Here is a 14,903-nt window from a genome sequence, read left to right as displayed (position 1 = left end):
ATGACCCTGGAGGTCCCTTCCGACTCTCTAATTCTAAGGTCAGTATTGTCTACTCAGAATGTCAGCGGCTCTCCAAGGCAGAGGTCTTTCACATTACCTAGTACCTGGTCCTTTTAAGTGGAGATGCCGGGGACTGAACCTGTGACCTTCTGCATGCCAAGCAGATGCGCTGCCGCTGAGCCACAGCCAGGTTCAAATCCCCACTTCACCACCGACTTTGGGCTGGTCATTCTTTCTTTCCACCTGTGCTACCTCGCCAGGTTGTTGTGAGGAGAAAATGGAGGAGGAGGAACCATTTTTTTAAAAGATCGATCGGTTTGAAACATTTCCATTTAAAGCAACGCGCCGGAGGAGGAAGACGATATCTGCATTTTCCCCCTCCAGGTTGCTCTTTCCTCCGGAGTAGGAGATGTATTAAGGAAGCCCTGAATGAGAGCAATCAACTTAATATATGCAAATGCTTATTTACATGTCGAGCACTCTCGCAAGGGCTCGGCACAACCGCAGGCTCGAAAACACGTAGCTCAAAACAGCCCATTAGAATCCAGTTGACTATAATTGCAGAATGCAGCCTCCTTGCTCCTTGCAATTACCGGATGCCTGGAGCAAGCGGCATGCGTGCGTGCTTGTCGCGGTGTCTATCCTGCCCCACTTCTCGGCTTCGCTGTGTCAGCCAGTCCCCACCAAATACAGCTGATGCTTTAATCCAGACTGGAGACCCACCTTATGGATTCCCTGTGGTCCCGGGGTGGGTGGGGGTGGTTCAGGTGGCAAGTGTGGGACATCAGAGCTGACATTATAGTGATGTAACAAGGAAGAGCAGCAGCCAGAGCCAGTTTGGTGTCGTGGTTTAAGTGCGTGGACTCCAGTGTTCCCTCTAAGCTGAGTTAGTGTGAGCTAGCTCACAGATTTTTAGCCTCCGGCTCACACATTTTTGTCTCAGCTCAGGAAGGCTGGCTCCAGAGCAAACTAATTTATGCAGCAGCCAAATCGCTCGCTCACACCTTTAATGACAGTAGCTCACAAAGTAGAATTTCTGCTCACAAGACTCCACAGCTTAGAGGGAACATTGGTGGACTCTAATCTGGGAGAACTGGGTTTGATTCCCCACTCCTCCACTTCCAGCTGCTGAATGACCTTGGAAGAGCAGCAGCCAGAGCCAGTTTGGTGTCTTGGTTTAAGTGCGTGGACTCTAATCTGGGAGAACTGGGTTTGATTCCCCACTCCTCCACTTCCAGCTGCTGGATGACCTTGGGTCAGTCAAAGTTCTCTCTGAGCTGTTCTCTCAAGGGCTCTGTCAGCCCCGCCTACCTCCCAGGGTGTCTGATGTGGGGAGGGGAAGGAAAGGGGGTTTGTAAGTGAGTGAAAGGCAGGGTATAAGTCCAGTCTCCTCCAATGCTCCCTCTAAGCTGTGGAATCTTGTGAGCAAAATTTCTACTTGGTGAGCCACTGGCATTAAAGTTGTGAGCGAACGGTTTGGCTGCTGCATAAATTAGTTTGCTCTGGAGCCATCCTTCCTTTGTTGTTGTTGTTGTAAGGTTTATTTACTTATTTTCCAAAATAAACATACAAAATATCAATTCCTAATACAAAGTATCCTTTGGAGATTCTTTACACATTTGTATCTATCCATCTAATTTCTGCCATCTTTTTAAAAACAAACTTTCATCTTTTGCCAGTAGTATCATATTAAGTTTATCCATTTCTTTAATTTCCATAATTTTTGTAATCAACTCTTCTCTATCTGGAATTTTTTCTGATTTCCAGCATTTCGCTAGGAGAATTCTAGCGCTAGTAAGAATATACAGTATCACACATAGATCGTTATATTTAATCTCTTGGAGCCCTCCTTCCTGAGCTAAGACAAAAATGTGTGAGCTGGAGGCTAAAAAACTGTGAGCTGGCTCACGCTAACTCAGCTTAGAGGGAACACTGGTCTCCTCCTCTTCCTCTTCTCTCACACTGCCTGTTCTAAAAGAGAGTCCTCTCCACTGTGGACTCACCTTTTGGTCCTGCAGCACCATTCCATGGGCCTGCAATGAGAGGCAGGCATCCTTCCTTTCTGTGAATGCGTAGTAAACAGCAGGGCCTTGCAGGATGCATCCCCACAATGGCAGCGTTGTAAGGATCCGGGGCAGTGCAGGTGCACATCTCTGTGACCCACCAGAGAGGACCCTGACCCACGTGCTACCTTGGGCTGATCCTGGCGTGCGCTGGCCATGCGGTTCTTGATCGGAGGAAGTTGCAGGAGCCGGGAGTGAGCCAATGCCAGTGAGATGCTGGTTGGAGACCCCTCGCGGGCCAAGCGGGCAGCCCTGGGTCCTCATGGAAGTTTCCAAAGAAAGGGTCAAGAGGGAGGCTTGAGGGACCAGTGGAGGCCTTGGTGATAGGAGAGCTAGTCTGCAAAGGCCTTTTGATTCGGAAGCCGCAAGTCCAGTAATCGTCGGTCTCAGTCATTTCGAGCTCACCCTTGTGGGGTTGGCTAAGCCGCCCTGCGCTCAATCAATCAGGTAATTAATAATTATCATATGGCATTGTGTGTGGTATAGCCAGGAGATCCTAAGATTGTCTGGCAGCCAGAAGTTCTAGCTCTTTTATTTATTTATTTATGTATTTATTTCTTAAATTGGATTTACTAGGCCGCCCTTCCCTAAAAGTAGGGCTCAGGGTGGCTTACAACAGGGTAGTATACATTCTAAAAAAAACCCTAAATTAAAACAGTCCAGTACATACTAGTAGGTTAAAAAAAAAGTGTATATGCAATATATAAATCCTAACTCCCCAGTCTCCCCTGGGGGGGAGGGGTTATAAGCAGGGGTCATTTCGTAGAAAAAGAGGTGCAGAAGCTCATTAGCATAACTCATTAGCATAACTTATTTGCATATGCCACACATCCTGACATCACCGGAAGTGTGTCAGAAGGCAACTCAGGCTCCACTGGACTGTTTTGGATTGCTAGCTATTGAGGGGGGGGACGTGCAGATCTGTTCTGGCAGAGGAGGGAGAGCTTGTACCTGAATAAAACCTGGTCTTAAAGGTGCCACTGGACTGTTTTGGACCGGGGGATGGGGGGAGCTCTGCAATTTACCTGGCTGCTTCTTGCTCTGACTGAGGGCTGCTGTGAGCAGGGGGTGGGGCTTGTTGCATGTGCCCGCCCCCTGGGCTCCTTACTGCCGGAGCTCCGCTCCTGTGCGCTCCTGCAGGAAATGGCTCTGCAACTTACCTGGCTGCTTCTTGCTCTGACTGAGGGCTGCTGGGAGCAGGGGGTGGGGCTTGTTGCATGTGCCCGCCCCCTGGGCGCTTTACTGCCGGAGCTCCGCTCCTGTGCGCTCCTGCAGGAAATGACCCCTGGATAAGGGATGGGGAGACTGGGGAGTTTAGCGTTGTACACCACTAGGTGGAGAGCTGGAGTTGATTTTTAGGCAAGAGATGTTCAGAGGTGGTTTGCTGCTGCCTGCCCCTGTGTCTTTGTTCCCTCTAAGCTGAGTTAGTGTGAGCTAGCTCACAGTTTTTTAGCCTCTGGCTCACACATTTCTGTCGGAGCTCAGGAAGGAGGGCTCCAGAGCAAACTAATTGATGCAGCAGCCAAATCGTTCTCTCACAACTTTAATGCCAGTAGCTCACAAGGTAGAATTTCTGCTCACAAGACTCCACAGCTTAGAGGGAGCATTGGACTCCTTGGAGGTCACACTTCCAAATACTAAGCAGGACCAACCATGCTTAGCTTCCAAGATCTGACGAGATTGAGTCAGCCTGGCCTACGCAGGTCAGGGCAACCAATCGAGTGGTAAGCAGACACCAACATGAGAGGAGAGGAGGTCATCGCAGTCTCGCTAGCTGGCGCTCAGTATTGGAAAGGTGCCATTTTCCTTATTTCATTCATACCCTGCCTTTCTGCCCAGTGGGGGACCCAAAGCAGCTTACCGTAGGGGTGGCCAAACTGTGGCTCGGGAGCTGCATGCGGCCCTTTCAGACATATTGTGCGGCTCCCGGCAGGGCGGCTGGGGAAGCTGAATATCCTTAGCAGACAAATATCATTGGACAAATAAATATCATTATCAACTTCTGCTTTTACCGCTTTTGTTATTATGTTTGACAGTCTCGTTTAATGTGAATAAAAAGCAAATTTGCACATTTCCCGGTAAAAACGTGTCATATTTGTTCATGTCTTGCGGCTCTCAAAACATCTGACGTTTATTCTGTGTGGCTCTTACGTCAAGCAAGTTTGGCCTCCCCTGGCTTACATCGTTTTCCTCTTCTCCGTTTTGCCCTCACAACAGCCCTGTGAGGTAGGCTAGGCTGAAAGTGTGTGACTGGCCCAAGGGCAGCCGGCAAGTTTCCATGGTCGAGTAGGGATTTGAACCCAGGTGTCCGGGATCTAGTCTGGCACTCTAACCACCACACCAAGCTGGCTCGCCACTTTGTGGTCCCCGCACAGTGGTGGATGGGAAATCCACCTGGGACCTGCTCGCTGGGCGGTCGGGCAGCTGTGGTATTTTAACTCTTCGTAACCTGCCTTTTCTCCCGGTTGGGACCCAGAGTGGCTTACGACATTGTTCTCCTCTCCTCCAGTTCACCCTCACAACAACCCTGCGAGGTAATAATTATCGTATGGCAGTGTGTGTCGCATAGCCAGGAGATTATTTATTTATTTTATTCTATTTTTCCAATTTATACCCAGCCAAGGCAGCTTACACAAGGTAAACACACAAATAACGATCAAATTACCATAAAACATCTAAAAGCAGTTCATTCGAACAATACAATATTAATATTGAAGTGCTCGCAGCATATCATAAAGATGGCGGTACCACATGAGAGCAAACCATGGTTGTGCAAATGTTCAGCTCGCTGACCTTCTCAGATATAATTGGCGGGCGCAGGCTGTCAGTAGCTAACCAAGGGCCAGGCTCTATAAGTTTCCATTGTTGTTGATAATGGTGGCGGCTCCTGGTTGAAGGCCTGGTGGAAGAGCTCCGTCTTGCAGGCCCTGTGGAACTGTAAAAGGTCCCGCGGGGCCCTGATCTCTTCCGGGAGCTCATTCCACCAGTATGGAGCCACCACCAAAAAAGCCCTGGCCCTGGTTGCAGCCAGCCTGGCATCCTTGGGGCCTGGGAGGGCCAATCAGTTTTGTGACCCTGCCCGTTTTATCCTAAGATTGTCTGGCAGCCAGAAGGTCTAGCTCTATTTTTAGAGTTATGAACCACGAGGTGGCGAGCTAGACTTGTTTATAAGGCAAGAGATGTTTCAGAGGTGGCTTGCCATTGCCTGTGTGTAGTATAGCCAAGAGATCCTAAGATTGTCTGGCAGCCAGAAGTTCTAGCTCTTTTTTTTAGCGTTATGCACCACTTAGGTGGCGAGCTAGACTTGTTTATAAGGGAAGAGACGTTTCAGAGGTGGTTTGCCATTGCCTGCCTCTGCGTATTCCTTGAAGGTCGTCCTTCCAAATACCAGGCAGGGCCGACCCTATGAGGTAGGTTAGGCTGAGAGAGAGTGACTGGTCCAAGGTCACTCAGTGAGTTCTGTGGCAGAGCGGAGATTCAAACCTATTTCTCCCAGATCATAGGCTGCAAACTGATTTATGCAGTGGCCAAATCGCCTGCTCATAACTTTAAGGCCATTAGCTCAGAAAGTTCACCCTCACAACAACCCTGTGAGGTAATAGTTATCGTATGGCAGTCTGTATCGCACAGCCAGGAGATTATTTATTTATTTTATTCTATTTTTTTCCAATTTATACCCCTCCCTCCCCACCAAGGCAGGCTCAGGGCGGCTTACACAAGGTAAATTCACAAATAACGATTAAATTACCATAAAACATCTAAAAGCAGTTCATTAGAACAATAGAATATTAATATTAAAGTGCTAGCAGCATATCATAAAGATGGCGGTACCACATGAGAGCAAACCATGGTTGTGTAAATGTTCGGCTCGCTGACCTTCTCAGATATAATCGGCGGGCGCAGGCTGTCAGTAGCTAACCGAGGGCCAGGCTCTATAAGTTTCCATTGTTATTGATAATGGTGGCGGCTCCTGGTTGAAAGCCTGGTGGAGGAGCTCCGTCTTGCAGGCCCTGCGGAACTGTAAAAGGGGCTCTGCAGCGGGAGCTTTGCCCCCGGATCCGGCTGGAGCGTGTTCAAGAGCTGCTGGAGAAGCAGCGGGCCCTTCAGCAGGTGCTCAGCCTGCGCCTGAAGGAACTGCGCCGGGTGTGCCTGCAAGAAGCGGTGAGGCCTGGCGGCAGGGGCGAGGGGCTGGACGTGGGCGGCCGAGGAAGGGGGGCGCTAGTTCTGGGTGAGGGTGAGGAGCCGCTGCCGATCCCGGAGACCTTCAGGCGAGCCGAGTCAAAATAATACTTAGCTGAGACAGCCCTGTGTTCAAAACATCATCTTGCTGTCACGCAATGTTCCCTCTAAGATGAGTTAGTGTGAGCTAGCTCACTTTTTAAAGCCACCAGCTCAGACATTTTTGCCCTCGCTCAGGAAGGGATGGCTCTAGAGCCAACTAATTGATGCAGCCGCCAAATCGCTCGCTCACAACTTTAATCCCAGTAGCTCACAAAGCAGAATTTTTGCTCACAAGACTCCCCAGTTTAGAGGGAGCATTACTGTCAGGTCACTGTTAATGTCCCTGTTTTGCAGATAGAGTGGGTGGGAGGGGATGAGGCTTAGAGACGGCTTAACATCGCCCACTCACTCCTTGGCCGAGGCCTGTTTCGAGCACGGGACTTCCTGCCTGAGCAGCACAGCCATCAGCTGCTAATCTGACACCACCTAGTAAATCCTAAGATTCCTTCTTATAATTAGGCATGTTTCTCGCATTCATTCATAGTCTTTGTTTCCGCCTTTCCTCCAAGGAGCTGAGGGTGGCAGGATCCTGTTTTTCCCCTTCACAACAATCCTCTGAGGTTGGTTAGGCAGAAACTGAACTCTTGCCCCAAGGGTCATGTCCGTGAATTTCATGGCCTTAGTGGGGCTTGGAACCCAAGTCTCCACAGTTTGAGGGCAGCACCCTAAGCGCTACACCCCCTACGGCAGTGTACACCCCAAACCTTTTGACCCTGCGGGCATCTTTGGAGGAATGCTGACTCAGCATGGGGAGTGCAGCCACAAAATGGCTGCCTCAAGAGAGGCAGAAGTCAGCCACAAAATGGCTGCCGCAGCTTACCTTTAGTCACACAGTGAAGGTCCTTCTGCTGTGGTGACAGCTGCTGCCAGGGCAGTGTTTCTAAAAATCTACACAGCCAATCCCACCTGGCCCTGCTGGCTTTCTAAAAACACTTGGCAGGAAAGGTAAAAGGCACCAGGAAATGTGTTGGTTGACACCGTGGCGAGAACACAGGCCCTATAAATTCTCACAAGCATATTTACAGTCTGTTTACAGTAGGGTATAAAATCTGGCAGTGAGGAGACAGCCTGAATGGGGAGGAATTTGGAAAGCAGGCAACTGTTCTCCCTTGACCAAAGCACAAGGGGCCAAAGAAACCGATGAAGTACCTTGGGAAGAACCTTGTGGACCCTCTAGCTCTGACTTTGATTGCCACACAGGTGTTTTTTGGACCTTAACTGGAAGATGTTCTAATACAGCAACTGTGGAATTGGCACCAGACACATGACTTTCACCTTTTGAGGCCTCACAAACATCTTTGTCGTGTGTCTTTAGATTTTGCTGCTTAACCGTCCTCTTCCTGGTCCATTATTCACTTATTGGTTATCTTATTGCAATATGTATTTAAGTTACGTGTACCTCAATATCGTTTGACCTCTGAAGAAGGCCCCAATAGGGCAGAAACGCGTCAGGTCATGTGTACTTGCCCTCGTGTTTAGGCTATAGTTTTTTTACGAGGCTTTCATTGGGCCCTTATGTATGTTTTTAACTGTCTTTCTAATAAACACTTGTATTTTTGGATGTTATAAGTTTTAACTAGGTTTTTAATATTGGCCCTTCATTAGACTTTCTTCTCACCCTTTTTGTACCTTGGGAAGAACCTTTCAGAATGTTGGTGCCACTGTTGAGAAGGCCCTGCATATGAATCTGAGAATTTCGGGAGGAGCCTGTGAGAGGAGGCCCTCCGTGAAGGGTTCGGGGCCCAACCCACATTGGGTTTTGATGGCGCTTGCCAACACCATGAATTGAGTGTGAGTCTCCGGGGAAACTGAGTCTGGCTCACCCACGTCTTGGGCCTCTGCGGATCCTTACCGGTCCGATCTGTGCTTTTCTTCCCCCTCCGCAGAGGCTCTGCAGCGGGAGCTTTGCCCCCGGATCCGGCTGGAGCGGGTTCAAGAGCTGCTGGAGAAGCAGCGGGCCCTTCAGCAGGTGCTCAGCCTGCGCCTGAAGGAACTGCGCCGGGTGTGCCTGCAAGAAGCGGTGAGGCCTGGCGGCAGGGGCGAGGGGCTGGACGTGGGCGGCCGAGGAAGGGGGGCGCTAGTCCTGGGCGAGGGCGAGGAGCCGCTGCCGAACCCGGAGACCTTCAGGCGAGCCGAGTCAAAATAATACTTAGCTGAGACAGCCCTGTGTTCAAAACATCCTCTTGCTGTCACGCAATGTTCCCTCGAAGCTGAGTTAGTGTGAGCTAGCTTACTTTTTAAAGCCACCGGCTCAGACATTTTTGCCCTCGCTCAGGAAGGGATGGCTCTAGAGCCAACTAATTGATGCAGCCGCCAAATCGCTCGCTCACAACTTTAATCCCAGTAGCTCACAAAGCAGAATTTTTGCTCACAAGACTCCCCAGTTTAGAGGGAGCATTACTGTCAGGTCACTGTTAATGTCCCTGTTTTGCAGATAGAGTGGGTGGGAGGGGATGAGGCTTAGAGACGGCTTAACATCGCCCACTCACTCCTTGGCCGAGGCCTGTTTCGAGCACGGGACTTCCTGCCTGAGCAGCACAGCCATCAGCTGCTAATCTGACACCACCTAGTAAATCCTAAGATTCCTTCTTATAATTAGGCATGTTTCTCTCATTCATTCATAGTCTTTGTTTCCGCCTTTCCTCCAAGGAGCCGAAGGTGGCAGGATCCTGTTTTTCCCCTTCACAACAATCCTCTGAGGTTGGTTAGGCAGAAACTGAACTCTTGCCCCAAGGGTCATGTCCGTGAATTTCATGGCCTGAGTGGGGCTTGGAACCCAAGTCTCCACAGTTTGAGGGCAGCACCCTAAGCGCTACACCCCCTACGGCAGTGTACACCCCAAACCTTTTGACCCTGCGGGCATCTTTGGAGGAATGCTGACTCAGCATGGGGAGTGCAGCCACAAAATGGCTGCCTCAAGAGAGGCAGAAGTCAGCCACAAAATGGCTGCCGCAGCTTACCTTTAGTCACACAGTGAAGGTCCTTCTACTGTGGTGACAGCTGCTGCCAGGGCAGTGTTTCTAAAAATCTACACAGCCAATCCCACCTGGCCCTGCTGGCTTTCTAAAAACACTTGGCAGGAAAGGTAAAAGGTACCAGGAAATGTGTTGGCTGACACCGTGGTGAGAACGCAGGCCCTATAAATTCTCACAAGCATATTTACAGTCTGTTTACAGTAGGGTATAAAATCTGGCAGTGAGGAGACAGCCTGAATGGGGAGGAATTTGGAAAGCAGGCAACTGTTCTCCCTTGACCAAAGCACAAGGGGCCAAAGAAACCGATGAAGTACCTTGGGAAGAACCTTGAGGACCCTCTAGCTCTGACTTTGATAGCCACACAGGTGTTTTTTGGCTCTTAATTGGAAGATGTTCTAATACAGCAACTGTGCATTTGGCACCAGACACACGACTTTCACCTTTTGAGGCCTCACAAACATCTTTGTCATGTGTCTTTAGATTTTGCTGCTTAACTGTCCTCTTCCTGGTCCATTATTCACTTATTGGTTATCTTATTGCAATATGTATTTAAGTTACGTGTACCTCAATATCGTTTGACCTCTGAAGAAGGCCCCAATAGGGCAGAAACACGTCAGGTCATGTGTATTGGCCCTCGTGTTTAGGCTATAGTTTTTTTATGAGGCTTTCATTGGGCCCTTATGTATGTTTTTAACTGTCTTTCTAATAAACACTTGTATTTTTGGATGTTATAAGTTTTAACTAGGTTTTTAATATTGGCCCTTCGTTAGACTTTCTTCTCACCCTTTTTGTACCTTGGGAAGAACCTTTCAGAATGTTGGTGCCACTGTTGAGAAGGCCCTGCATATGAATCTGAGAATTTCGGGAGGAGCCTGTGAGAGGAGGCCCTCCGTGAAGGGTTCGGGGCCCAACCCACATTGGGTTTTGATGGCGCTTGCCAACACCATGAATTGAGTGTGAGAGTTCACTGCAGAGCCTGTCACACAAAGTGCACAAAGATAAGCCGCTACGTCTATGTAGGCCGCAAAATCCCGCCATTCTTGTCGCAGAATTTTTAACCTGAATCACAGATGATGCGTGCCTCTATTTGACTTGGATCCCTCGCCCCGTCAGGGTTCAGTAACGCTCCTCTGTCTTGCCCTTCCTGTGACAGGAACTGACAGGAAAGCTGCCCCCAGAGTACCCGCTGGAGCCAGGGGAAAGACCCCAGCCTGTGCGGAGGAGGCCGGCCCCTGCCTATCGGATCCCCGCTGCTCTAAAGAATGAGGTGAGTGGCCAGCACGGGGAGAGAGAAGAGGCCGGGAGGCTTCATACGGTGGGGCTGACATTCCCTCCTCTCTTGTAGGAAGCGTCTTCGCTGGAGGAGCTGGCCCAGGAGCTGGCGCTGCAGCAGCAAGTGGTCGAAGCGGCTCGGCGCCTGGCGGTGGCCCCAGAGTTGACGGCCGAGCAGCGTCGCCGTCGGAGGCAGGTCCAGGCAGACGCCGCCCAACGCCTTCGGGAGCTCGAGATCCAGGTGGTCGAGTGCCGGGTGCGGCTGAGCAAAGGAGCCCCTCAGAGAGGCAGCCACGGTGAGTCAGGTTGGGGCGCTGCGGTCCTTCTCTCTGAGGGTAACCGGCAACCTGTTTGCTCTGAACACGGCTGAAGAGGGCTTGAGTCCGAACTGAACGTGGAGGGCATTTAAAACGCCGGGAGGGGCCCATTGCATTTAGCATGGCCCTTTGTCTGATTTTACTCTCCAGTCCCCAAAAGAGGGACCGAATATTCCAGAGGACCCCAGTACAAGGATCGCTGTGTGACTGAGGGCTGGCTGCGGCAGCCATTTTGTGGCTGGCTTCCGCCTCCTCCGGCAGCCATTTTGTGGCTGAGCCCACCGTGCTGTGTCAGAATCCCAAAGGTGCCCGCAGGCTCAAAAGGGTTGGGGACCCCTGGAAAGGTCTTCAGTTCTGCTCTCCTACCTTCCCTTTTCTTCTTCTGTATTTCCCCCTCCCCCCATAACATACTGGATTATTCATGACAACTCCGACTTACATCTATGTAGTCTGGCAAGACTAGGGAGGCCAGCCTCCAGGGGGGACCTGGGGGATCCCTTGGAATTCTACCTCATCTCCAGACTACAGTGATCAGTTTCCCTGGAGAAAATGGGTGCTTTCGAGGTTGGGTGGACTCTGTGGCATTGTACCCCCACTGAGGTCCCTTTTTTGTATGTTATAAGTTTTAACTAGGTTTTTAATATTGGCCCTTCATTAGACTTTCTTCTCACCCTTTTTGTACCTTGGGAAGAACCTTTCAGAATGTTGGTGCCACTTTTGAGAAGGCCCTGCATATGAATCTGAGAATTTCAGGAGGAGCCTGTGAGAGGAGGCCCTCCGTGAAGTATTCGGGGCCCAATCCACATTGGGTTTTGATGGCGCTCCACCTCCCAAATCTCCAGGAATTTCCCAACCTGGAGCTGGCAACCCTAACCGCCCCATCCCCCTGCCGGTGGCCAGGGGGGACCTGGCAAACCTAGGCACAACCCAGCACTGCTGAGGGACCCCCATTTCCTGGAAATAGGAGGCTTGCTTACAGGAGTCCTCTTTTATATGTGTGAGGTGGGAATTCGGGACGCCGACCGCCCTCTCTTCCTGGTATTTTATGTGTCTAATCACCCGTTCTTGGCTTTTGACCCGTGCGTGTTCTTTCTCCCTCTCTCTCCTTCCTCTGCACCCCCCAACGGGGAAAAAAAAGATGAAGCTTTTCATTCGGAGAGCAGCTCCCTTTCAGAATCGGCCAGTCACGAAAATGGTAAGTGGCGGGGTCCAGTATACTGGGTTTTAGTTTTTCCGAGCAAGGAATGATGGGAAGGGGGAGCCACGAGTGGCCATGTGGAGGGAGGTGGCTGCGGACTCCACTGGCCTCTTTGTCAAAGTAGGGTGGCGGAAGGTTAAAACTTGCCCGGGGACCTAATTTTGAACCCGTGCTGAGAGAGACGGCGAGGCAGAAACCCTTCATACGCGCTCAGAGGCAGTCCCCTCTGCAGCCAGCCACGGATGCTGAAGGGTTTTGTGCCTGTTGGTGCGCGTGCTCTGGGAGCCGTGCAAACCCAGCTGTGGAAAGTAGGGTCCGAAAACAGAGTCCTGGTCCAAATGAAATGCGGGTCTGGAGTCAGGATCTTTGGGTCTCTTACATCTGGGAGAGTGGAATGAGGTCATGCCCGAGGGGCTTGGAGACTGGCCGTATCCGATTGGTCAGAGCAAATCCATGATGGCGAGAGAAACCCCTCTCTGTCCTTTGGATGTTCCTGAAACCTCCCTTGGACAAACAGCAACTGGCTTGGCGTCACCTGACTTTTCCCCCCTAAAAGGAGCAGTCAAGGGCAGTGTTCCCTCTAAGCTGAGTTAGTGTGAGCTAGCTCACAGTTTAATAGCCTCCGGCTCACACATTGTTTACCTTAGCTCAGGAAGGATGGCTCCAGAGCAAGCTCATTCGTGCAGGAGCCAAATCGCTCGCTCACAACTTTAACGTCGATAGCTCACAAAGTAGAATTTTTGCTCACAAGACTCCACAGCTTAGAGGGAACATTGGTCAAGGGAGTGGAATCCTTCTCGTTTTGTAAGAGAGCGCCAGTGTGGTGTAGCAGTCAGGGGAGAGCCGGGTTCAAATCCCAACGCAGCCGCGGAAGCCCATTGGGTGACCTTGGGCTAGTCACTCATGCTAAAAATCTCCAGCGGCCAATCAGAAGTCCTGCTGGGCAAAACCCCTCCTGGTCCTGCCCACTTGGCAGGTGCCGGGAAATGAGTCTGCGGACGCCACGGTGCCCATGGGCTTCAGGTGGGGGACCCGTGATATCAGGCATCGCTCATTTCCCACCCCACCATAACAATCCAGGAGCCGTTCTGTGACGCTACCGACTGCCTCCAGAAATCGTAGGCCTTTGGGAAGGGTGGAACCCCCAGTTGTTTGTGGTGTGCGTGTGTGGGTTTGTATTTTCTGCTGACGCAGGAGGAAGCAGGGGCTTCTCTCTGACGCATTGTGCTCTGTCCTCAGACGACCCTCACGGCTTCCACCCCTCCAGAGTCCCCAATCACCAGGGCCCCTTCCCTGACCGACCTTCGCCCCCGAAAGCCCGTGATCATTTACGGGCCATCTCCAGCAGTCCCGACAGACGCCCCGGGTGGCGGCTTCTGCAGCCGGATCTCTACAACGAGGCCAAGGACCGCAGGAACTCGGTCGCCAGCCCAAACAGGTGAGCGAGGAAAGCCCGTGGAGCGGGGGGGGCGCGTTCGACGGCTGCAGAGGAGGAGGAGGAGGAGATTGGATTTATACCCCGCCCTTCACTACCCGAAGGAGTCTCAGAGTGGCTTACAATCTCCGTTCCCTCCCCCTCCCCACAACAGACACCCTGTGAGGCGGGGGGTGGGGCTGAGAGAGCTCTCTCTTGAGGACTGCTCTTGACAGAAAATCTGAGAGAACTTGTGACTGACCCAAGGTCACACCAGCAGCTGCACGTGGAGGAGTGGGGGATCAAATCCGGCTCTCCCAGGTTACAGTCCGCGCTCCTAGCCACTGCACCAAACTGGACGGAGGTTTGCAGCTTCCCTCTTGCTCACCAGAGAGTCAACAGAGAGAGCCCAGAAAAAGCAAAGGTTTCGATTTGGGCGGCTTGGATTTCGAGGCGGTAGGAGGGAGATACCATATTTAAGGACGTGTGTAGTTAAGAAATGTATGTGTGACCTCTCTAGGGTCCTGTTTAAGGGGGCGTGCAAGTAAAAGCTATCGCATAACCTCATTGGTGATCCATATAGAAAGAAAACTAGTCTTTTAACGACAAGCGCGGAGCGTGAGAACCGCTTAAAACAACCACTGAATGTCTAAAAAACATCTTTATTTTTGGCAGCAGGGTATAGGGCTGCTGTTTACATGGGGAGGGGCCGTGGCTCAGTGGCAGAGCCTGTGCTGGGCATGCAGATCCCAGGTTCGATCCCCGGCATCCCCTGTTCAAAGGAGCAGGTAGCAGGTGATGTGAAAGACCTCAGTACTGACTTTTATGGACCGGGGATCTGATTCGGTGTAAGGCAGCTTCACGTGTTCATGCTTTCTGTGGGAGGGGCTGTGGTTCAGTGGCAGAGCCTCTGCTTGGCATGCAGAAGGTCGCAGGTTCAATCCCTGGCATCTCCAGTTAAAAGGACCGGGCAGGAGGTGATGGGAAAGACCTTTGCCTGAGACCCTGGCTCAGTGGCCGAAGGTCCCAGGTTCAATCCCCGGCATTTCCAGTTAAAAGGACCGGGCAGGAGGTGATGGGAAAGACCTTTGCCTGAGACCCTGGCTCAGTGGCCGAACGTCCCAGGTTCAATCCCCAGCATCTCCAGTTAAAAATACCGGGCAGGAGGTGATGGGAAAGACCTTGACCTGAGACCCTGGCTCAGTGGTAGAGCCTCTGCTTGGCATGCGGAAGGTCCCAGGTTCAATCCCCGGCATCTCCAGTTAAAAAGACCGGGCAGTAGGTGATGGGAAAGACCTTGACCTGAGACCCTGGCTCAGTGGCAAAGCCTCTGCTTGGCATGCGGAAGGTCCCAGGTTCAATCCCCGGCATCTCCAGTTAAAA

The 14,903-nt window shown here is 51.4% G+C and overlaps 1 protein-coding gene across 1 annotated transcript in view; it reads left to right on the top strand.

The window, feature by feature from the left end:
* The first annotated feature begins 5,884 nt into the window (after positions 1-5,884).
* CCDC120 (coiled-coil domain containing 120) overlaps positions 5,885-14,903 on the top strand; it is a 15,133-nt gene continuing 6,114 nt past the window's right edge. Inside the window, 7 exon segments of the mRNA XM_015416576.1 lie at positions 5,885-5,890; positions 6,102-6,297; positions 8,231-8,364; positions 10,473-10,586; positions 10,665-10,887; positions 12,047-12,103; positions 13,346-13,544. Coding sequence (XP_015272062.1) covers positions 5,885-5,890; positions 6,102-6,297; positions 8,231-8,364; positions 10,473-10,586; positions 10,665-10,887; positions 12,047-12,103; positions 13,346-13,544 — 929 coding nt within the window.

Source organism: Gekko japonicus, unplaced genomic scaffold (assembly GCF_001447785.1).
Source record: "Gekko japonicus isolate JY-2015 unplaced genomic scaffold, Gekko_japonicus_V1.1 scaffold2807, whole genome shotgun sequence".
Classification (NCBI taxonomy): Eukaryota; Metazoa; Chordata; class Lepidosauria; order Squamata; family Gekkonidae; genus Gekko; species Gekko japonicus.
Note: the sequence above shows the minus strand (reverse complement) of the source record. Positions and strands in the feature narration are given on the sequence as shown.